Genomic DNA, 24,649 nt, shown 5'->3' on the forward strand with positions numbered 1-24,649 from the left:
CACCGAGGATGTTGGGAAACCTTCCAGAACCTTCACAGGGCAGGGGACGGCTCGTTGGGCGACATCTGCGGGGCTCAGGAGGAACCCAGGAAAAGGCGTGCACAACATGGTCCGCCGTCCTGTCTGCTCCTCCAGGAGCGGGGCCGGGCTCCCCTGCAACAACGGTGCTCCCGTCCCTGGGGCTCTGAGCCCAGCACGGATTTAAGAAACACGCAGGAGAGCCGCCGGGGATATGCTGCCCAGACTCAGGAGCCTTGCCTGAGATTAACAGACACCCTCTTTCGCGCAGCCCATCTCCTGTCTGACGGCGGCACACAGGAAGCCGGGGTCTTCCGGGGGCCTTGGGCCGAGTCCAGCTTCCCCGCCGCGGCCGGGGCTCGGCTTACCAGGGAGCAGGTAACAAAACCCTGGCGACGACAGGCTTGCCTTCAGCACCAGCAAATGAGCGCAATTACCGCCCGCAAGAGGAGGGCTTCAAAGGGAGCCCAGGAGACCCCGAGGAAGGGGGACCGAGGAAAAGCAATCAGGCTGAGCCTGTCTCATCTCCGAGGGAAACACATGTGATGACCTTAGGGCCAGAGACACTCAAATGACGCCCCTGCCCCTCGCGGCACTCAGCGGGTCTCCTGGTGATGACACATCGGGCCATTCGCGGTCATTATTTCTCCAGCAATGACTCCCGTGATGAAAACGTCCCGTCCACCCAGCGGCTCGAGCCCTCTTAGGAGGGAATCAAGGGTCCACAGGTTCGGTTTTCCCAGCCCAGACAAAGCCCCACGCTTACATCCAGGACCTCTGGAACCCAGGCCTGCTGTGGCCCCCAAGGTGAAGTTGGTCTCCGGGACCAACCAGACCCCACCCGAGGCCTCTGCCAGCGTGTGGAGGCTGCCTGAGGGGCTGTCCCCTTCCTGGTCCCCATCGCCACCTGTCTTGACCCCAAAGAGGGCCAGCTGCGCAGACAACCATGGGTGGCGCACCCAGCTGGGCAGGGGCAAGTCTGATGTGGGCACTGGGTAGGTGAGCAGTAGGCACTCAATTAATACTCACGGAGCAAGGGAGTAACTGTACACCAGCTGCATCCCCAGAGCACTCCGGCATCTGGGGCCACAGCTTCTCCATCAGAAGCAGGAGTCACAGGAGGAAGCACTCTCCCGGCCGAGGCCACGTGCAGGGGAGGGGACAGGGGACAGCAGCTCACGGGGGGGAGGGAGGCTGCCGCATCATCAGCCGCTGCCTGTCAGCCACCGCATAAGAGGCCGAGAGGCCGGCTCACTGCAGTGAACAGGGAAGGAGAGGCGGGCACCTGCCACCACCACGCGGCGAAGCTCCACGGAGCTCCCACGGCAGCTCGGGGCAGGGAGGAGCCGGGGAGACGGGAGCTCGGTCCTGGCCTCGCAGCACGACCAGAGCCCCAGCTACATCGTCCAGGAAGCAGGGCCAGGGGTCTCCTTAGCCTTCCGTCCCCGCTCAACACCACGCCCCGGCACAGCCAGGAGTTCAGGGCTACAACTCAGGGAGACAGTGGGGGAGACACCTCTGGGCCCCAGCGGGACAGACAGACGGACAGCCCGCCCCAGACGGGCGGGGGAAGGAAGGACACGGGGCCGGCAATCAGGTGCCTTTCTCGCCGCACCGCTGGATTGCGGCCAGTCTGGGGCTCAGACCCAGCAAGCCGGGGCCTGCACCCCATCGCCCCTGGCTGCCAACAGCCCCCTCCCTCCTCTTCCAATGCAGAGCGCGTGAACAGCCGCCGTCTCGCTCCGTGCCCCCCACCCCACTCTCTCTCCCTGCTTCATAAACAGCCGCTAATACCCTACAACCCTGCTCTAAGCCCGAGAACTGTGTCCTGTCCCACACGAGCCGACGACGACGTCTCGGCTGTGGATTCCGAACAGCACAGCCGAGGCCACGGTCCACACGGGAATCACGACGCCCCCGCCGGCACGCGTGAGGTCCCACGGGATCCCAGACAGCCTTCCCGAACGCCAGGCTGCTCACCGCGGGGCCCCTGGAAATGTCTCTCTCAAACGGGCCAAAATCTTACGTGACCTGCAATGGAAGGCCAAGGCAAGGTCGTGCATTTCTGTACTGCTCGGCCTCCGTGTTCCCAGAAATAATCGTCAGCTGCCCCTGGAGCAGAGGCAGGTGCATCCTTGCACCTGGCCAGGACGTCTACAGGCAGGAGCCCCTTCACGGTGAAGATGAGTCATCTCCACGGGGACAACAGGGCGTGAACAACGAGCCCCGTCTCTCCAGACCCAAAGGATTCCCGGCTCCCCCGGGGACAGTACGCACAAGGACCAATTAACCTGAAAGCCGGAATCAAGCCCTTCCGGTTTGAAGCCACTTAGAGCAGCGCATGCCATGTCACGGGTGCAGGTTTTTAGGTGGCCCTCACTCTATCATCTTCCTCACCAAGAGGGTGACTCCGGGGGTGCCTGGGGGGCTCAGTCCATTAAGCGTCTGCCTTCGGCTCAGGCCATGCTCTCAGGATCCTGGGATCGAACCCCCCATCGGGCTCCCTGCTCAGCGGGACGCCTGCCTTACTCTCTACCTCCCCCTGCTCATGCTCTCTCTCTTTCTGACAAATAAATAAAATCTTAATTAAAAAAAAAAAAAAAAGAGGGTGAGTCCAATCACGCGGGGTCCACAGCAACCTCTGGGCATTTGGCAGGAAACCGGCCGCCTGCCTGCGTGTCACGAAGGAGATGCCGCCCCCCCGCATCACGGCAAGGCCGCCCCCGCCTCCCCGGGAGCCCATGTACCTGTGAAGTCCTCCAGACACTCGCAGGTGTAGCCGCCCTCGCGGCTGTGGCAGCGGCCGTGGGCACCGCAGGGGCTGGAGTAGCAGAGGTCGATCTCCGTCTCGCAGTAGTCGCCCGTGAAGCCGGGCGGGCAGCGGCAGCGCAGCCCGGTGATGGGGTGGATGGGCCGGAAGAGCACGGTGGTGGAGCTGATGAAGGGCGCCGAGCTGTCGAACTTGAGCACCGACACGCACTTCATGTAGTTCTCGCAGGGCTCGCGCAGGCAGATGTTGTCGTCGAAGGGCAGCACGCGCTGGGCAGACACGGCCGTAAGCAGCGTCCTATTCAGGTAGATCTGCTCCTGCAGGTCCTCCGACGGGAAGAACTTGTCGCGGACGCCGCCGGGGAGCAAGGCCGAGAAGGTCACGTTCAGGATGTTGGCGCTGACGTCCGTGTCGTTCTGGATGTTGAAGACGAAGACGTCGTCCTTGGTGGTGGACAGCACCGTGGCCACGCCTTCCACGAACAGGGACAGCAGCGGGGAGAGGAACTTCTCCTGCGACATGTTCTCCAGGCGGACGGTGATGCTGTTGGTCAGCATGTCGTCCGTGATGATGGTGACCCGAAGGGTGCAGAGCGCGGCCACGCTGTGGACGCCATCTGTGGACACAGGGGGTCGGGGTCACTCGAAGTCCTGGGCCCCTCCAGTCCCACCTGGAAACAGCCTCGGATGCACTCAGTGTGGCAGAGGCGAGCCGAGCCTCCCCAAGCCCCACGTGCCGCCCCGCCAGTGACCTCCACCTTGACCCCTGCTCCCAGCCCCCGTTCTCCCTCCACACCCGGCTTCCCAAAGCACAGCTCCCACTGAGTCTGTCTTGCTCAAAGGAACCCCATGGGCCCTCCAACCGCTCAGCAGGACATCCCAGGACCACCCACAACCCAGCCCCGTGCCGCCTGAGCCCCCCTCCTCATATGCTTTGCTCCAGACCCATGGGGACACTGAGCCCCATCTGCCATCTCTGTAGCTGTTCCAGACACTAGAAGAAAGACCCCACTCTGATCCCACCCAGCCCCGCCCAGCTCAGACCCCACAGTGTCCAGGAGGGCGCTGTCCAGGTCAACCCTGGTCTGCACCACTCAGACGGCGCGTCTTCCCTTGGCTCTACACTATGCTTCCCTACGAGCCCCGCACGGAGGAGACGCTCAGCAAATGCTGCTTTAGAAAGACACACACGAGACGAGGTGCACCCGCGCCGACAAAGGTAAGCGACCCCTGCGTCGAGGTAGGTAGGGCTGTGAGGCCAGAGAGGGCGCAATATCCGGGTTACGCTGTTGAGCACAGCATCGGTTCTGAGCCCAGCCTCCGCGGAGCTGTCCGAGGGCCGGCCATGGGGGCTCTCCCAGCGTAGCTCTAGGCTGGTACCATTAGCCTCCCCAGCACCCGGACAGGCGCAGCCGCCACGCCCAGGGGGCCTTCACCTGCCTCCCAGGCCTCACCCCCAATGTGCTACGGGTCCCTGAGAAAAACCTGGCAGGTTCGCACCCTTCTGGCTCGGCTTGGTTTCTCCGGCCCTGCAGCTGTGCCCAATCCTCCCGTCTGCTCCCTCAACGTGCTCCAGCCGGTGCCCCTCACGAGTGCACCGCCAGCTCCATGGGGCACAGAGACAACTGTGTAGGCCAGTGAGCCCTGGGGGGACCCCTCCTACCCTCTCATAACTCGCAGCCTTGGGGTGCTTCCCCAGAGCACAGGAGCCACGCAGGGACCCTTCCCCACTTGTTTCTGGAAAACCAGGATGACTGAGAAGGCAAGTCACACGGTGAAACCCGGGGGCCACCTTGTCCCTGTGGCCCTAGCACAGTCCCCACAAAGCCCCAAATCACTTGGGACAGACGCACCGAAGCTTGTGGACACTAGGAATGTTTCTCTCGGCCACTGGAGCACCACACTCCCCTTCGGGAGGGACCTGAGTCACCAAACTTGTCCCAACAACAAGAAAAACATAAGTGCCCCTGAGTCGCAGTATTTCCGGGTACCCCGTCTGATGGCCACAGCAGACCCGAGACCCTCAGATGCAGAGAAAACCAGCATCCCCCACTTCACAGCTGGAGGGGGCCCCGTGTGCGCCCCACTGACAGCAGCCCGGCTCGGGAGCACGGGCACGGGGCGCTCCGCCACTGGTCCAGCTCGTCCTCACGAAAACCCAGCAGGGCCGAATTTAGAAAGTGGAAGCGGGCTCTCCACACCGGTGTCACCTCGGTGTAGAGAGCCCGCAAGGGAAGGGCACACTCCGACGACAACCTCTTCAGAGCCGCAACAGAGCGAAGTTGGGAGCTCACATTCAAAGGGCCTGGGGCCGCCACAGTCAGAAGTAAATTAAGGCAAGAAGAAGTGGCAAAGCACGTTGTGGCAGGACAGGGTCCTTTCCTACCCTCCCCCCACACAGGCCCTGCCCCTCCCCGGAATGTGGGCTGACCTGGAGCTGCCTCGGTTTCCTCCCACCATGGTCCTCGCACAGGCATCCCAAAACGCCCACCTCATCCCGCCAGGCCCCGGGGCCCCCAGTGGCTTCCAGAATAAAACCCACACTTCGTACTGCATCTGGGGGTCCTATGTGATCTCCCTGCCCCAGGGCCTTTTTTCTTTAAAAGGATATATTTATTTATTTATTTATTTATTTGACAGAGATCACAAATAGGCAGGGAGACAGGCAGGGAGAGAGGAGGAAGCAGGCTCCCCGCTGAGCAAAGAGCCCGATGTGGGGCTCAATTTCAGGACCCTGAGACCATGACCTGAGCCGAAAGCAGAGGCTTTAACCCACTGAGCCACCCGGGTGCCCCTCACTGCCCCAGGGCTTTTGCACACCTTATCTTCTGCCCAGCGTGCTGACCTCCTTGCCGGCTGGTGGGTACTCCCTCAGTCATCTGGGCCCCGTCACAGGGGCCCCCCATGTTCCCCCATCCACACTCTGCCACACCCCCACTCTCCTGCTCAGGAGGGGCCCGACCGGACTGTGTGTACGTGTCTCCCCGGGAGCCCACGAGGACTGAGAACCTTCAGGTCTCATTCCTGCTGTACCAGCTGCTGGCACTCCGAAGTGGCCAGATAAACCTTCGTGGGAGGGGGCACGCGAGGAGGGAGGGGCAGGGAAAAACGAGGGTTTGCACCGGCGTCTCTTTAACCCCAAGACGGACATCACACACACAGATCTGGGTCTCAGTGTGCCACGTAAGCTAATTTTTTGGTGATGTCTGTCTTTCTTTCCTTCTTCCCACGGCCCATGATAATAATACAGGATGCAGGGTAGTGTGTGCCTGCTTCCCGATGCCAGCTGTTAGGAAACACCCTTGTCATCTCAACCACCGTCCTGCAGGCTGCCGGGAGGGCACTGCATGGAGGAATGCCCGGGAACAGGGAGCTGCGTTCCAGGGACAGACCGCTCCACTCAGGGACAAAGCACCGACACATTAACTCAGGTCGGACGCGCAAGAAAACAGAACACCCCTCTTGCTAGGACTCTGACCGTCAACCTCCTTCAGACCCGCGATCATCCCGGACACCCCAGGTCTTGTGGAGGTGATGGCTTCGCTTTGAACCTGGGTCACTCAGGCGGGATCTCTGGGCCTCCACAGGCACACGCCCGACTGCCGCACATCCTCGGGGGCCACGGACCACGGAAACACTGCGGCCGTCCCCAACATGGGGCGCTGTGTGTCCCCACCACAACAGAGGGTGACAGTGAGGCAGATCTGACGATGTGATGCTAGGGGAAGAGTGAGCTGCTTCTTCCCACAGACAAGAACATGCGTTTGTGCAGAGCCCTAGAGCTATCGGCAAGTAAGCGAACACCTGCGAGGGTGACGGGTCCTGCGAGGGTGACGGGTCCTGCTCGCGTCCCTGTTTGTCTTCGATACGCGTTCACCTGAGCACAGTGTCCGTGTTACAGAAGCATCGCGAGACAGTACAGAGCTTCCGCATGCTCAGCGCCGTGTCCCCTATTATGGACAGAATCACGTTAGCTCCCTACTTTTCCCTGCTGCCCGCGTCCTGGTCCAGGACCCCTTCGAGGACCTCACACGACAGCCGTCGCGTCCTCTTAGCTCTGCCCTGCTGGGACAGCTTCCCAGATGGCCCTTGCTTTGCTGACCGTGACAGTTCGGAGGAGTGCTGTCACTTTGCTGCTATTTAGGTGACTTTTACTTTCCCCTCTAGACCTTCCTGCACCATTTTATTTCATTCAGTGTTTATCCCCGAAGAGCCCATTTTCATTCTAGGAGACGCGGAGCTCCCCTGGGGCTCTGCCCACAAGCAAGGGCCACAAACCAGCTTGGAGGTGCCCCAAATCAGGCCAGTGCGATTTCCACTGCTTTCTTCAGCAAGGTGAGTCACCTCGTTGTCCCCAGGTCACAGGAGGAGAGAGACCGAACAGTCCCACCACGGTGGCGGGACATCCACCAGCAGGTGCTTCCCGCAGAGCCACAGATACTACAAGTGAAGGTTTACTCTGTGGGTCTTCATAGAGGCCATCCTACGACCTTGTCCCTGGTGGGGGGCCCACCCCTGGGGCACTGCAGGGAGAGGTCCCACTGCAGCCTCCAAGGAGCCGGGAGCCCGCAGGGGACAGAGCCACATTGGTAAGGCGTGGTACCAATGCGACCCCAGAAGGCGGCAGGAAGGTGGGTGTCCTGGAGGAATGGTGGTCATCACTCGGTTGGAGAGGAAACACCTTCTCGGCACAAAAAACAAAGAAGAGGGCACCTGGGCAGCTCAGTCAGTTAAGCATCTGTCTTCAGCTTGGTTCATGATCCTCGGGTCCTGGGATGGAGTCCCACACCAGGCTCCCTGCTCAGCGGGGAGTCTGCTTCTCCCTCTCCCTCTGCTCCTCCCCCTCATGTGTGCTCACTCTCTCTCTCTCTCTCAAAATAAATAAATATAGTCTTTGAAAAAAAAGGCAGCAAAACAGAGGCAAGGCCTGGCCCATCATGGGCAAGAGGGCGTGTCAGTGTCCTGGGGCTGCCATAACAAAGCACACAGCCTGGGCGGCTTAGCCAGCGTTCATCCTCTTGGTCTGGAGGCCCAAAGTCTGAGATCAGGCGTCCCAGGGTGGTTCCACCTGGAGCTCTGACGGAGAATCTGTCCCACGGCTCTCTCCCAGGGGCAGGCAGCTGCTGGCAACCCTTAGCTTGCGGGTACCTCTCTCCAGTCTCTTCCTGGCCATCTGGGGGCCTCCTCCCCATGTGTGTCTGTGTCCAAATTCCCCTCTTAAAAGGACACAGTCGTCGGGTCGGGGCCCACTCCAATGCAGGATGAGCTCATCCCAAAGCTTTACTGTGATCACATCTGTACAGACCCTGTCTCCAAATAACCCGGTTCCAGGTGAACATGAACTTGAGGGCCTGCTAGTCAACCCGGGACAGATGGAAATGCAGGGTGTGGGGGGAAGGCAGGGGTCCGGAGGCACATGGGTCAAGGCCTGTGCTCACCACAGGGGACAGATCCAGATTCTCACGGTGTGGCCCGAGCACAGGCTCCGGCCAACGTCCTCCCCAGCACCATCACTTCCACCTTTGTCACGGACTGCGAGGGACACCCCTGCTGGCTCTCCACAGATGAGGACCCTGAGGAACGGAGGGGCTGACCGACAAGCCCAGCCGAGGCCACTCGGCAGCAGGCGGCAGGCCCACCCAGAATGGGTTCCAGTCCGACGGACGGGGGGTGAAGGGCCCAGAGGGCTGTCGACCTGACCTAGGAGGGTCTGCCAAGCCCACAGGGGAGGAGACAGCAGTTTCTGATCGCCTGGGGACTCGGGGACAGCCAGCTAAAGACCAAGCCGGTGCCAGGAGGGGACAAGGCCACTTGCCATGCGTCTCTGCCACCTCACCCCAGTGCACCCCAGGGTCTGGCAACGCCCTGCCAGGCCTGAAAGGCACAGCCCGGGATGCCGGCAGTGGCTGAATCCCCAGGGCGCCGTTTGCCGTCTAGCCGGTTTGAGACAAAGGCTGCTCGCCTGTCCCTCATCCTGTCCCGGCCCACAGCCTCACCACAGGTAGGGAGGGCCTGCTGGGGGGGGTTTGGGTCTGAAATGGATTTCAGTTCCTCTCTCGGGGCGGGAGGCGGTTGCTGTTTCTCTGAGGCCAGACTGAGGGCAGACCACAGGGACAGCATCTGGTTTCTTCTTGTAGCAGCAAAAGCCAAACCCAGAACCTGCATCTCTGGGCGTGGGCTCCCTTCATGGGAACAGGGTGACACACGTGATGGCGGACAGTGAGGCAAACGTCAAAGTCAGACACACGGGCACTCCGCCAGGGAAGATCCGCGCCCCTGCTCTATCCATGGGGGAGGGGCCCTCAAGCGTCCACCAACACCTGACGCCGCTCACGCGTGCTCCCAACACGCCCCGGGGTTTACCTAGCAGTGACCCTGCAAGGCACTGAAGGGGCCGACGCACCTCTGCCTGGTGCCAGGGGCCGAGGTCAAAGAGGGCAGAGCCAGCGGCCCCTCCTCCCTCCCCATGTGCCTGCGGCCTTGGCCTAACAACAGAGAGAAGGGCCCCTCATGACCCCCCGGGGAAGCCCACCCCCCGGGTTTCTCCTCTGCAATCCCAGTCCTCCTCACCCTATAAATCCACCCCTGGACCCTTCCCTCCAAATGCTGGAGGCAGGTCTTCACAGCCCCTGCCCTGCCAGCACCCCCAGGCCTCCCCCACAGCCACCGGGCTCATCACTGGACCCCCACCTTGGGGGCAGCCACACTCCTGCAGGGCTCCAAGCCCAGCCTCCGGTCACAGCGTGCACCGCCCCCGCTAACCACGGGCGTCCCCCAGCCCACTCTTCCTTCACCTGAAGTGACCTCGGGCCCCCCACCTACACCCCTTCCCCGGCCCCTCCTTCGGCCCAGCCCATCTGTGGGCCCACGACCGGCCGACCACTCCCTGCTCACCACCCCCCCCAACACTGACCTCCCTCACCAAGTCCGTGCTGATGGAACCCTCTGGAAGACGAAATCGTAACAGACTCCCCGGGGAAGCCCGGGCCACAGAAGCAGAGCGCTGAGACCCCGAGCAAACACGTTCTTGTCAAGATAAAGAACTTCCAGTTACAAGTTAAGGGTTGGAGCCTCAAGGAGTTAAACAGAATTAACAGAAGACCTGGAATGCCACTCCCTGGCAGAATTCAAAAGACTCGAAAACGTAAATCTACACAGGAAACCTGCACGCGAGGGGCGCCGGAGTGGCTCAGTCGGTTGGACCTCTTCCTTCGGCTCAGCTCATGATCTCAGGGTCCTGGGATCGAGTCCCACGTCGGGCCCCTGCTCAGCGGGGAGCCTGCTTCCCCTCCCCCTCTGCCCCTCCCCCGCTCGTGCTCACTCCCACTGAAATAAATAAATGAAATCTTAAAAAACAAAAAAAACCTGCACACGAGTCACAGTGAGAGTCCAAGAGCCAAAAAGCGGAACCAAGCGTCCGTCAGCAGAGGAGCTGCCCTGCGACACTGTTCGGCCCCAGCGGGCACGAGAGCAGATCCAGGCTACCGACGGCTGCGCCTCCAACACAGTGGAAAAGGCGGAAAAGGCCACGTGTTGTATGACGGGTTTATGTGGAACGTCCCGAACAGGCGGGTCCACGGTAGCAGACGCGGAACGCGGGGTCGCCAAGGGAGCGCAGCGCGTGCCGGCGGGCGCGGGCCTCCTCTGGGCCGACGGGACGCTCGGACCGGGGCGAGGGAGGGCACCTGCGCGCACAGCGGGCAGAGCGCTCCGAAACGGACCCTTCCGTGCTGTGCCGGTTTCACCTCCGTGGAAAACAAAAGGAAAAAGGAGTTAAGTGTCATAAAAACCTGCTTCATACGGCGTGATGTCATCCGAAGGGGAAAAGATATTTTAAAAGGCATTTTAAGAACGGTTCCCTAGAGCCACGCCGTGGAGAGTCGGGGACAAGCAAAGGACCGTGCGGACCTGGAGGAGCGGGGCGGCCGCTGCAGGCCCGGCGGCTGGACAGAGCCCGCCGCCATGGAAGCGCTGGGTTACTGGCGGGACCGAGCTAACCCAGGATCGCGAGAGGAGCCTCACGGGGGGCGGGGGGGGGGGGGGTGGTCCACAGCGGTGGTGAGATGCCTCGGGCTTCATCGGAATCACGTGGAGAGTTTCCCCAGGAAACACTTGTTGTCCCTGCTTCGTGCCAAGGACCAACCACACAATCTGTAAGAATGTCCGCTGGACAGGATCTAGAAGTCCAGCCGCACTGAACCCCTGGCTGGGATGCGCGGTGGTCAACCGGGCCTGAAACAAGTGGTTTTGGGCCCAGGACAGAAGCAGCGATGCAGGGGCCCCATGAACCAAAACGATCTCCAAGAGCCAGTAAGCCTTCCCTGCTCTCCAACGACACCCTCCAGCGAGACAATGTGGCTCCCGACACCCACACGGGGCCCCCCCCCATATTCTCCAGCCCTGGACACGTCAGGAAGTGGCCGTCAGCCCAAGAGAACCTTAAAGACAAGATTACTAACAAACCCACCCAGTGCAGCCCAGCCTGCTGGTCACGGAGCCCAGGGACCCGCACAGACCACTGGCCCACCACCGGCCCACAGACTTGGGAAGGATAGTCTGGAACGTCCCAGGCTCTGTCGCATCCACCACCCAGCCAGGGAGACCCCAGCTCAAGCTCCTCCTCCAGCCACCTGGACAGTCAGAGAGACCGGTGGCCCTCAGCCTCCCTGCAGGTGGTAACCGAGTGAGAATCCACACGTGCCCTTCCTCCTCCTCTGCTCCTCCCCTGGCTGGAGCTGCGCACACACAACCCTGCGCGTATTAGTTGAAGAATGCTCTCTTAGCATCGTTTAATAATGCAAGTTTCTAGCTGCCCAACACACTGGGGAATGTCACCAGCAGTGCCTCTGAAATTCGGACTGTCCCTGGGAGCCACGGGTGACCAAGTTTAAGGTGCCCCAAGCCCCGAGCCCTGCAGCCCCTCGGGAGCAGGAAGCCCATAGCAGCTGCCCAGGGTGGTGGGGAACCGCAACCTGGGCCTGGCTCTAGAGGCCTCACGCTCCCCAGCCAGGTGCCTTGTCTTGGGGGGAAACAACCTCTGACCACCGACTGCCCACAATCTTCCGGGGACTCGAAGGAAGCAGGAGACAAGGTGGCCTGTGGGCAGGAGACATGGACCCTGGTGGTGGCCCCAAGGAGCAGGTGGGCAGGGCACTTCTTGCTGTCCCTTGGCACTTTCATAAATCTTACCAAGGCGACGTATGGCAGCCACAATCATGCCTCCTATGCAAGGGGCTTGGTCCGAAAGCCCGGAACCTGTCAGAATGCTAGGCTACGTGGCGAAGGTTAAGGTCGCTGGTCAACGAGAGACCTTAAATAGGGGGCAGCTCGGACTTGCCAGGTGCACCCAGTGCAATCCCCGGGCCCTCACAAGGAGAGAGGGGGTGGGCAAGAGGAAGGAGCTGTGGACAGAGCGGACTCAGGGAGACGCCCCATGGCACGAAGAGGGAGGAGGCAGCCATGAGCCCAGGAACTCCGGTGCCTGCAGACTGGATCTCCCGGGGCTTTGAGAAGGAGCACAGCCCTGCTGCACCTCAGTTCCACCCCAGGCAGGTCCACGAAGGACCTTCAACTCCTAAACTGCAGGAGAACAAATCTGGGTTTGTCTCAAGCTGCCAAGTCCACAGTCATTTGTGAGAGCGGGAACAGAACACTACGACCATGTTCTGTGAGGTTACTGCAGCTGTGACGCCAAACATCAGACAAGGAGCGCGTGAGGGAGAAGAATGACCGCCAAGTCTCTCCTGCACACGATGCAGCGCCTCCTTGAGAAAGGAAACGGTCAAGCAAACATAACAATATATGAGAAAGGAGAACTTTCCATACCAAACTGGGCTGATCTCGGGAATTCAGCACCGGAAAAAGGGTGCCATGGCAGACCACCTTTGTTAGAGAACACATGTGCACCCCAATGAGTAGAGGAAAAGCTTCAATAAAATTCTGCAACCCTCTGAAATAAAGACTCTTAACAAACAGAAGAGACTTCCTTAAGCCAATGAAGGGCGTCCACCAAAACCCAACAGCCAACTCCGCTCTCAGCCGTGGTGCTCCCCATCAGCACTCCATCCCAGACTGGACCGGAGGCCAAGGCCAGCGCAGGGGAAAGAATGAATGATATGACGAATGAACGAATGAATGGAAAAGAGGAAGACACAACATCATTATTCACAAATATGACTGTCCACCTAGAAAACCCCGAAGGCTCTACAACCTGTCCGAAGGCACAGGGGCACTCAGCACGGCCGCTGGAGAGAGGAGCGGCGCACAGAAATCACAAGCACTTCCTTACGCCAGTCTCGTAAGATGCAATTTTTAATTTATCTTTTATAATAGCACCAAAATACAACACACTTAAGGATAAATCTAGTAACACGGGTGCCGGGGTGGCTCAGTCGGTTACGCGTCCGACTCTTGATTTCAGCTCAGGTTGTGACCTCAGTTCATAGGATGGAGCGCCGGGGTCCCTGCGGAGTGTGGAGTCTGCCTGAGAGTCTCTCTCTCCCTCTGCCCTTCCCTGCCCCACTCATGCACACGTGCCTGTACGTGCTCGCTCCCTCCCTCTCTCTACAATAAATAACTAAACTCTTTTTACGAAAAAAAAAATGAATCTAATAAAGGACACAAAAGCCCTTTATAAATAAGAACAGACAGATGCAAAGGATTGTTGACACAGATAAAGAACTACGGACAAAGACGGATATGGGGAGCCACGGTAGGAAAGGTAGCTCCTGAAATTGATCTGCCGATGCAAGACCATTCCCACCAGAAGCCCCACAAGGTCCTTCCCAGACGAATCTACACGGAAGATGGGCAGGCCAGGAACAGCCAGGACACTCGTGAAGAAGGGAGGAGACAAGGTCTACGAGAGGCAGGACCGTCTTCATCTACAGGAGCCAGAGTATAGCACGGAGCAAACCAACAGACCTGTGGACAGCAGAGAGCCCAGGACAGACCCACATGCACATGAAAACCTGACAAGTGGACGGACAGTGGGGAGCATGGAACTACCCCATAAAGGGCCCGGAGACCATCGCTCATTTATATGGAGAACAAGATGAAGTTGTATCCCTACCTCACACCGAATGCAGAACTAAATCCCAGGGAGTTAAAAACTTAAATGTGAAGGTAAAACCAATTTCAGAAGAGATCCTGCAAAATTACATGTATGATCTTGAGGTCGGTAAGGATTTCTTAAGACCTATAAAACACTAACCTAAAAGGAAAATGTATAATTTTGACAGTAAATACAAGCACTTTGCCAAGAAGTTATAAAAATGAACAAAGAGGGCGCCTGGGTGGCTCAGTGGGTTAAGCCGCTGCCTTCGGCTCAGGTCATGATCCCAGGGTCCTGGGATCGAGTCCCGCATCGGGCTCTCTGCTCAGCAGGGAGCCTGCTTCCCTCTCTCTCTCTCTCTGCCTGCCTCTCTGTCTACTTGTAATCTGTCTGTCAAATAAACAAATAAAATCTTTAAAAAAAAAAAAAAAAATGAACAAAGAGACAAGCCACAAACTGGAGCATATTTGACCCTGAAATAGGTAAAAAAAAATAAAAATAAAAAGATGATCAATGTAGTAGTAGTAATCTGAGTAGTAGTAATCTGAGAAAAGCAAACTGAAACCACAGTGAAGTACAATCTTATACCCACTAGATTGGCAAAAATTAAGAAGCCACCAGGCACCAACAGGTGATGACAAGGACAAGCGGAGACGGACGGCTTGTTCCTTGCTGGTGGGAAATGGCCAGAACAGAATGGGACAGGTCCAGAACCCTTTATCCGAAACCCGTGGGATCAGAGGGTTCTGGGATTTCAAATCCTGAATACGGTGTGTATATGGCCGCACATAGCCACAGAACCCGCAAAAACAGAACACGCATTCGCTGCTGTCCTTTATACCACATACGCACACATTTTATCCCCCCTCCACGTCATGTCCGAACTCTTCCCAAACGAGAAAAATTCTTTAGATGGCAGTGGGGAGGGTGGAGGATTTCACGCAAAGGAACGAGGCGGAAGGGTTTCCGGCTTGAATGGGGACACTGTTCCCAGAGACAGGACACTTAGGAAGGACATGAAGTTGTCCCTGTCTGGGGCTCGATGGCTTCAAGAGCGTGGTGGTTTAAAAAAATGACCACAGGTGCTGTGACGGCCATCCAGCGACAGGTGAGACCTGGGTTCCTTTGCTCTGGAGCTCAGGTGGGCTTGGGACGGCGTCAACCAGCGGAGGAGGGCAGAGCGCCGCCATGTGACATCTGGGTCACAAAAAGCTGGTCAGGAAGGGCCCCACGCATCTGCCTGGCCCTCACAGACACACCGTTGAGACAACCCTGTTCTGCCACTCACCCCGGTGACCTTGGGCAGGCTCCCAAATCTCCCGGTGCCTCAGTTTCCTCTCCAGAAAAACCAGGGTGATGGGGTCTCCTGCTCCCAGAGATCTGTGAGGGCTGCCAGAGCCACGCACGGGTGGATCCCACCCCCCTGGAGGTGAGAGACGTGGGGCCCAGAGAGGCTCAGGGGTGCGCCCGGGGCCCACGGCCTTCAGTGATGGGGATGCAGGTTACAGTCCTCCTGCCATGGCACAGGGAGGCGGCCTGGCAGCCTGCCCATGTCTACCCGCTGCTTCACACCAACACTTTACAGAGAGAAAATAATTATTAACTGCGGAGGCTTAATGAGGAGAGGGAGCTGTAAGGATGTCTAATACCAATAATTTGTACCTATTCAAGAGCAAATGTGCAGCAACAAAGGCAAGTGAGACCGACAGCATCAGACGCTCCTTCCTCTGCTTCCAGGTAAGGACAATGAGCACAGGGAGCCCAGAGCCAGACAGAGGTCAGAACTCCCCGGGCTCCCACACCCCGGCCCAGCTCTGATGCCCCTGTGGGCTCCAGACCCGGCCCAGCTCTGACACACCTGTGGGCTCCAGACCCAGCCCAGCTCTAATGCACCTGTGGGAAAGAGCCTCTGAGGCCCTTCAGTCCAGAGTCCGGGGAAAGCGGGAAGAGAAACAGAAGTGCTGGTGGGCTCGCTGAGGTGGCGGGGAGCTGGCCAGGGGAGCTGGAATGGACACGGCTCTCCCTCCACCAGCAGCTCAGCCCCTGCAGGGCACGGGGCCCCCCACCCGTCCTGCCCAGCCTAGGGTAGCTGCTGCCCGCGTGGGCTTCACCATCCTTAAGAGACTGCACAGCATCTGACAGGGACTAGACGGGCCACGCTCTGTATCCCCGAATGTCTCCCTGCTCTGGGGCCCTGAAGTCCCTTCCAGAAGAATTTTACTGGCACCTCTTTTGAAATGCAAATAGCCCTGAGAGGCTATAGTAAACCCCTGACCCCTGATGGGTTAGCTCCCCAAGTCAGAAGGTGGAGGCCAGCCAGGCCCCCTGTGGGGCAGAGGGCAAGTGCCCTCCCACAGGAGAAGCAGCACCCGCCCCCCCACAGCCGCACTCCCTGCCACACAGGCTCTGGCCAGGCCCGGGGTGGGAGGTAGGTACCGCACACAGCACCACCTCCCCGTGGGAGATGCTGCCCTGAGTGCTTGCTGGGACCCCGCCACATGCTGCCTGGGGGACCCAACAGCCACCTGGCTACCCACCCTCCGGGTGGGGGGCGCGGACAGCCTCCCACCAACAGCAGCCCGTCTTCTCTGCTGCTGCCAGGGCCCTGCCCTCCAGCCGAGTGAAGAGCTGACAAATCATTTTCTTTTGGAGAAAAGATCAAATATTGGCCCAGACGTCTATTAATTTGCAACTTACATCCCAAGTGCTGAGCACAGAAAAGCAAGGATTTTTTTTTTTCTGGTTAAATATTTGCTAAGGAAATTCCTATCCTAAATTTCAAGAGTCTGCTTGAGCGTGACATTCGTGGGGTGGGGCGCGGTGGTTTGGGAAGGCCGGCGGAGGGTGAGGGAGAGGAGTCCCGCCCACGCTCCGGGGACCCCGAGTCTCCCCCACGTGGGCTTCTGCCGCTGAGTCTCTTAATTACTCCTTTCGGGGCTCCTTCCCTCCACCCACAGGGGGACATTCGTCTCCCGGATTCACGGAGCAGGACAAAGACGCCCCTCCCACCTCGCATGTGTTTCTGGCGGGAGACAAGCCCCCCTCCTCCTCTTCGGTCGCTCGGTGGGTCCCCCTCTGCCGCCCCCCAACTCCCTGCCCCTGAAATCAATGAGCTGGAGGCCTGGTCGGAAGGCGGCGAGCGGTCAGATGCAAGGAAGACTCGGAGCTCCGTTTGGACGGGTTTGGACGGGTGAGGCCGGCGGGGGAGCAGGCGGCACGGGCGGAGAGCTCCGGGTCAGGCTCGGGGTCAGCCTCAGGGTCAGGCTCGGAGTCAGGCTCGGGGTCAGGCTCGGAGTCGGGCTCGGGGTCAGGGGAGCCTTGAGGGGAGGGAACACCTCAAGGGAAGCCGAAAATCCCACCGGGCCGGCCGACACTCTGGCTTCACGGCACGCCCTGCGTCTGAGCGTCCCCAGGCCGGGCGGCTGAGCCGGCTCCCCATCCCCCGCCAGCCACATCTGTGCCCGGGGTGGGGGGCTCGGCGGGCTCCGCACAATCCCAGGTGAACACGCGGCCCAGTGGTCTTGGGAACGGGCTGGAACCAGAGCAGTGACCCCCAGAAAGGGGAGAACGGGGAACCACGGTGGCCTTCCGCACCATGACAATCCATGGGACTCTGCTCTCAGGGAGCTCTAGTGGGCAGGGACCTCCCAGGGCCACAGCTCAGGACCCGGCCGGGAGCAGTGTTCGCGGAGACGCAGCCGGGTCCACCTGGGGCTTCCCACCCCCACCTGTGAGCCCCACTCCCTCAAGGCCAGCGGGTCTCACCTCTGCTACCCACCCCCAAAGGCCACCTGGCTGTGCACTGAGCACCTACTGTATGCATGGCTAGAGCCTCCAGGCCCTGCCCCTCTTCCTCACCATGCCTCTGTCACGCTCTCATAGACACACGCTCTGACACACTCACAGACACGCTCACACACACCCTCACACCAGTCACACACTACACACACGTACACATGCTCACACATTACACAGTCCGACTACATACACACTACATGCCACACACTCTACTATGCACACCACACACATTACACACATACATGTTCACACAATACACACATACCATACACTCTGCATTCGTACATTATACACACATACATACACACACACAACACACGCACTCACACACTGTATACTCACACCACACGGCACACTCACTACACACCCACGCATACGTGTTCACACACACATACACTCACACCTGCAAGGTTCGGCAGGAGAACACCAGCTCTGAGTTCACTCCGGCCCACGCATACATGTTCTCACACACACACACACACACATACTCACAGACACACTCACACCTGCGAGGTTCGGCAGGAGAACACCAGCTCTGAGTTCACTCTGGCGCCTTCAATGTGGGCCTGAGCAGATGAAGAGATTAGTCTAATATCAGATTTCCTGTTATTAAGGATTAAGAGACGATTTACAAGTAACCAGGTGGATCCCCCCCCCCCGCACGGTTACCCCACGGGTCCTGCAAAGGACGTCTGAGTTCCCTCAAGAGCCACCAGAGCAACCGCGCCTACAAATTCATTTCTACTGAGAAAGTATTTGGTCTAATAAACCTTTTTAAAGATTCTAATCTGCAATCTAAACTCAAATTAACTAATTAAAATTGTTGTCGCTCATTATTTCAACAAATACTTGCAGCCGTCCGTGCGCCAGGCCCAGATGTAGGGCTGCCAGGACGAAGAACCGGCCTTGCCCTCTTAGCCTGGTGCGGGAGACAGATGGGGCCACAGACAATTAAGGTGTGGGAAGTGCCATGGGGGAGTGAGAATGACGGTGTGGAAGACGGGGTGACCGGGTGCGGGGGAAGTGGGGGGGGAGGGTATCAGGGTGCCGGGGGAGAGGTATGGGGGGAGTGACGGTGTCAGGGTGTGGGGGGGGGGACGGGTGTGAGGATGCTAGGGGGAGGGTGTAGGGTGCTGGCGGGAGGCGGAGGAGGGCTGTGGGGGAGAGGCCTGCCCCAAGCCTCTGCCCACACCAGTTAGCTGCAGGACCCAAGTGCAGCACACAGGAAATGCAGCATGGGGAGCGTCTAGAGAGGCCCAGTGAGTCATGTGTGCACACGTGTGTGTGTGTGCATGTGCATAAGCGTCTCCCTGCCTGCATGTGTGCCTGTAGACCCACGTGTGGACCCACTGAGACCATCAGGGGGATGTGGTTCTAACAGCCGGAGACCCCCTTCCCCAGGCGAGTGAGCCAATGCAGCTGCGCCCGGCACCAGGGGACACTCGCAGGGTGGCCCACTCGCCGCGCTGAAGGACACAGAGGGGGCACCGGCTCCCTGGGCCACGGCAGGACGGTCTCCAGGAACAGCCGCCACGGCTGCAGTGGGCAGACCGCCCCTTTGCTCTTCCCTGCCGCTTTCTAGCATGGGACAGCTGGGGCCAGAGTGGCAGGGGGGGATAGCTGAGCTCAGACCCCCAAGTGCCCACGCCCCACGAGGCCAGGCCCCTCTCCTGCTGGTTATACGCTCACCTAGAAGCGCATGGCCAGGACTGGCGCTGGGATTCTGCTCTGTGACCAGTCGCAGGAGGGCCTGAGGGCTTGCTGTTGGCCCTGCATTGTTGACGGGCAAGTCATGGTCCTCAAGCTGTCACACCCGAAGTGCCAGACGGTAATCACCTCGGGGTCTTCTTCCCAGCCAGGGTGGGGGTGGGCGGTGTGCTTCCCAACGTGGTGCTTGAACTCTTACCCTGAGGCCCGGCTTACCCACCGCTCCCACCCCGGGGGCAGAGCAAGACGCCATCTGTCACCACCACAGCAAAGGGTGTACGCCCTGATGGCAGGAAGGGCCTGAGCTCCAGCACCCCAGCCTCTACCGGTGCCCAGGGGTGGGGGGTGGGGTGTTACTGTCACACCCTTTGTGATGAGGGGACCGCTGCCACTCCGCTTCCGAGGCTCCTCTGCTGCCCCAGCCCCCCACCTTCAGAGATGGTCCCCAGCCCCGGGCTCTGCAGGCCCCTAGAGGCCAGCATTTGGGGCAGGCCTAGGCGGCCCTCTCACAAGCCCCTGAGAACAGCTTTCTGGCTGTCCAGGAAAATGCCAGGGTTTCCTACACTCTCTGGCCTCCGGGTTCCAGACCTGGGCCTGGTCAGTGGGAGAGCAAGCTCCTCCTTCCCCTTGTGGGCTCAGCCTCAGCAGGGCTGAGCTGGCCACGTGAGACCCTAGGCAAGGGCCAAGCTCCCCGAGTCCGTGCAGCACGTGGCCTCAGACTCACAGGGTCCCCATGCGAACTCACGTCTCATGGGACAGGAGCTGAGGAAGGGAGCCTCCAGGGTCCCCGGGACCTTTGAGCCAAGCTGGGCTCCAGAAACGGGTAGGGACACCTGTGGCCACCTCCATCCATACCTTCCTGGTTTCCGTCCATCTGAAGGCTGGACGTCACAATGACAGACAAACCCTGGCCCTCTAGGGTCACAATCACCTGGTCTGAAACACGACCTGGAGTGGGACACAGCCCCTTCGCGTGGCACCAGCTGCCACCTGTAGGCGTCGGGGGGGCTGGGCTTCACTTGTAAACAACAGGAGAGTCCACAGCAACGTCCTGCGGGCCATCCCTCTGCTCATCCTTGGGTCCAGTTCCTGTCCCCCATGTCCCCCCCATGAACAAACCCCTCGCGCCCCCCCCCCTGCAAGGGCCCAGCCTGGCCCCACCAGCTCCACACTCCGTCCTTGTCTATTTCCCTTGTTTTAGAGCCCAGGCAGCCGAGGGTCAGCAGCTTAAATGACCTACCCAGGGTCATCAGACCAGTCAATGACCCGCCAAATGCAAACCCACATCCCCCCGGGGGCCCCGGCCTGTGCCGCCCACAAGCCCCCTGCCTGTCACATGACGGAGTGAGCTCCTCTGGGGACTCTGACACCACCGGGTCAAAGCACGCTCCTGGCACAGGAAGGGGCTCTGCTGAAATCCATGCAGCGGGGGTCTTCCAAAGCAGGGGTCCCCCCCGGGCACTGTGGACCTTCAGACTGGATGGTTCTCTGCTGCATTGGGTGTCCTCTGCAATAAAGGACACTGAGCAGCACCCCCGGCCCCTGTCCCTGAGATGTCAGGAGCTCACACTCGCGCCCGTGGGCACGCGCACACACACACACACACACACCATCCCGTGCGCACACGCACGCACACCATCCCGTGCACACACGCACGTACACCATCCCGCAACAGCCAAACCACCTCTGGACAACGCCAAACGTCTCCTGGGTGGCAAGATTGCCCCTGTTTGGGGAACACTGAGGAGACCCAGCCAGAAAGGTTTTTTAAAGATTTCTTTCTTGTAAAATAGCAAGGAAAAAGAGAGAGAAAAGACAAAGTCACTCTATTTTGTAAAAAGCAACGAAGACAAGGCCAAGTCCCCACGTCCGTGAGCTGTGAGACGTGACGCGGGACAACTCGGGAGGCAGAAGGGAGGCGAAGGGGAGGCTGGGGCCACGGCAGCCCGCGGGGACAGAGCCGGATGCCCACCCCAGATGCTCCCCGGGCTCCAGGCTAGACCCCGGGGCGTGCGCACCCGGTTCCATCCAGGGAAGAGGCGGACCAACATGCCGCCTGCTGCCAGAGATCTCCGCGCTCCCAGGCTCGCCTTGTTGCAAAACACAAGTTCACCTTCCCGTTGTAAAATTCTACTTTACACTGCGTCCGCCGTCAGTGGCCTCAGTGAACGGGTCTGTTGTGTCGTTTATATAACCGAGAAACAAGGAGCTTAAGTAATTTTCACTCAAAAAACACAGTCCTGTTCTAACGGCCCCGTCTTCCTGGCTAACGTCCAGCCACCGCCGACAACCACCTCCTTCGCGCCCTCTTCCCGACTACTGAGCCCGCGGTTCTCGGAACCAACAGCCTGTGTTGTTCTTCCATCGAGGCGTTTTCTTCTGCGCTAGAAACAGGCTCTTGGTAACAGGAGGGAGGATTAAAAGGCAAAGTGAACACGGAAATTATCCCAAGCCTCTCTGGGGGAGAGACCTGTGTATAAGAAAACAGACTGAACCAATTCCTTCCTTGCGGCCAGTCAGGCCCGCTGGGCACCAACCCCACGCAGAAGCCCGTGCCCTGCGTGGGACCCCAAGGGAGCGCCCCCCCCCCCCAGAAGGTTTGTTAGGTCCCAGCACCTGCTCTGGGACAGAGCAGTCAGCTGGGCTGCCGGGTGATCTGTTGACATCGGGGTGCCCAGGAGAGCCATGCACAGCCACTGCGTGGGCCCTCGCCCGCAGGTGTGGAGCCAGTCAGTCTGCGTGGGGACTACGCCCACGGGTCTGTGCAGGTGCCCCCAGGAAGGAGGGTACAGAGCAGGGCAGCACACCTTCTCTCTCCCAGGCGGGGCTCCTTTGGCAGAACGGTACGGAGCCTGACCCCCGCACGTGGAAACCTACACCCCACAGCCCTTCTTGTGAGCTACATTTGAGGGGACTCTCCCGTTTTCCAGCAGCATCTTGGTTAAGAGGGAAAGGACCCGCGAGCAGGAGTGGTGCCCATGTCCAGAGCTGCCTCTGTGGGAGAGCAAGCGTGCAGGAGTGAGGGGCGCATAAACAAGACCCCTTGGAAGATACCTCACGCCGAAGAAGATGAGAAATTCAGCTCTGATTTCTTCATCTATTCCTTATTGACCAGCTGTGCTCTTTTTTTTTTTTTTTTTTTAAGTAGGGTCCGCGCCCAACCTGGGGCTTGAACTCGCATCCCTGAGATCCGGAGTCACACGCTCTACCAACTAAGCCAGCAGGCGCCCCAGTCAGCTGTGCTTTTATATAGTGGAGTCTGTTTTCTGGGCGCTTTAGTCAATGTTGCTAGCTTCTTTGGGGCTATCCTTGGCCACTGACAGACCCTCTTAACCACAGGGGCTTTCTAACAAGCCTGGGCATCCGGCAGACCAGGTCCCCCACCTCGTTTTCCTTCACGATTGCCTGGGCTCTTCTTGGCCAATTTTATTTCCACATAAAATTTACATACAATTGGCGCACATATAAAACTTACACGGGTTTTGGCTAGTACTGCACTAAATCAGTGCAAACGTCTGGGGGAAATGACATCTTCACAATATGAAGACTTCTAATCCGTGGAAATGGTTAACCACTCTGACCGCTCCAATTTATTCAAGTCTTCCTGAATCTGTCAAGCGCTTTCCTTTTATTAGATTTATTTTTGGCTCTTTGATCTTTCCATGCTACCAAAAATAATATATTTCATTTGATTTTGTGCATTACCCAAGTCTCCCGCAACCCTGCTGAACTCACTTATTATTTTAATCATTTATTTGCATTTTCTTTCAGGTTTTCCTTGTGTGTAACCATATCATCTGTGTACAATAGGAGTGTTCTCATTTACATTAAAGCATATCTGGGTTTTTTTTTTCTTGCCTTACTGCTGTGGCTAAGACTTCTTTTTTTTTTTTTTTAAGATTTTATTTATTTATTTGAGAGAGAGAGAGCGAACATGAGAGGGGAGAAGGTTAGAGGGAGAAGCAGACTCCCTGCAGAGTGGAGAGCCCGATGCGGGACTCGATCCCGGGACTCCAGGTTCATAACCTGAGCTGAAGGCAGTGGCTTAACCAGCTGAGCCACCCAGGCGCTCTGGGGCTAAGACTCCCAATCCAGTGTTGCCTAGCTGGCATCTCAAACAAAGCTGGTCAAACAGGAGAAACTAAATGAATATTGACTGAGGAAGTGAACGACCTCGATTCCCACGCGCTGGCAGAACGGAGCTGAGCAATCACCAGCGACCAGCATCAGCGCGTCTCTCTGCTCAAGAGCTCACTACGGGCCTCCACGCCGGGAGGTCTGAACCTGCTCGGGAACAAACAGGGTCTGCACAGCGTCTGAGAGGGTGAACACCACGTGACCATGAAAGAAGACAGAAAAAAGAGGCAGGGGAGATAAAAGAGCGGAAAGAAAGAAACAAAAGCTACGGTATGTGGTGACCCCACGACAGCGCTCCTAGAGAAATCAAAGGAGAAATTATTTTAATTAAGATGGGAGCTCGAGACGGTGGTTGGGTGCAAACTCACAGGGCAGAAAGTCATCACTTTTCAACACCAGCAAAAGCCAGTCAGAAAAGGCAACTGAAAACAAGAGAGTCCTTACCGCAACAGAGCGAAACCGACCACATCCCTATACGTGAGCCCGAAATGAAATACATCTGCTGTAAACATGGTCGGTTTTACTACAAAAGATATGACGGAATGAAGAAAGGTACCATGTTTCTAAAAAGGAAAACAGCGTGAAGAAACCACTTTGTTCCGAGAGCTGCCACGACAAATTAACACAGACTCGTGGCCTACCACGAGGGAAAATTATTCCCTCACAGCCCACAGGGCCAGAAGTCTGAAATCACGGTGCCAGCTTGGTAGGACCGGCTCCTTCTGGAGGCTCGAAGGAGAATCGTGCCCCGCCCTTCTCGGCTTTGGTGGCGGCAACAATCCTTGGGTTCTGGGCTCGGCGCTGCACCACCCAGTCTCTGCCTCGGCCGTCAAGGGTCCTTGTCCCTCTGTGTCCCCTCCCTCGTCTTCTCAGGACTTGTCATTGGGTGTAGGGCCCACCGTAAGTCAAGCACATCTCACCCAGAAGCCCCTAGCTTCATTATCTCTGCCCAGACCCCTTCCCAGTAAGGTCACAGCCGCAGGTTCTAGATAAATGTGTCTTTTGGGAAGACCACTCTTCAACCCCTGCACAAAATAATCCATAAACACAATGGGATTCTCACCAGAATTCCCAGGAGTGGGGCGCCTGGGTGGCTCAGTTGGTTAAGCGACATCGGGCTCTTGATTTCAGCTCAGGTCATGATCTCAACGTCGTGAGATCGAGCCC

At 58.6% G+C, this 24,649-nt stretch overlaps 1 protein-coding gene across 1 annotated transcript in view; it reads right to left on the reverse strand.

The window, feature by feature from the left end:
* The window catches only part of CELSR1 (cadherin EGF LAG seven-pass G-type receptor 1), a 133,285-nt gene that overhangs the window by 78,392 nt on the left and 30,244 nt on the right, over positions 1–24,649 (reverse strand). The window contains exon 2 of the mRNA XM_059187287.1: positions 2,766–3,404. Coding sequence (XP_059043270.1) covers positions 2,766–3,404 — 639 coding nt within the window. The remainder of the gene's footprint in view (positions 1–2,765; positions 3,405–24,649) is intronic.

The sequence above is a fragment of the Mustela lutreola genome, chromosome 8 (genome assembly GCF_030435805.1).
Source record: "Mustela lutreola isolate mMusLut2 chromosome 8, mMusLut2.pri, whole genome shotgun sequence".
Classification (NCBI taxonomy): domain Eukaryota; kingdom Metazoa; phylum Chordata; class Mammalia; order Carnivora; family Mustelidae; genus Mustela; species Mustela lutreola.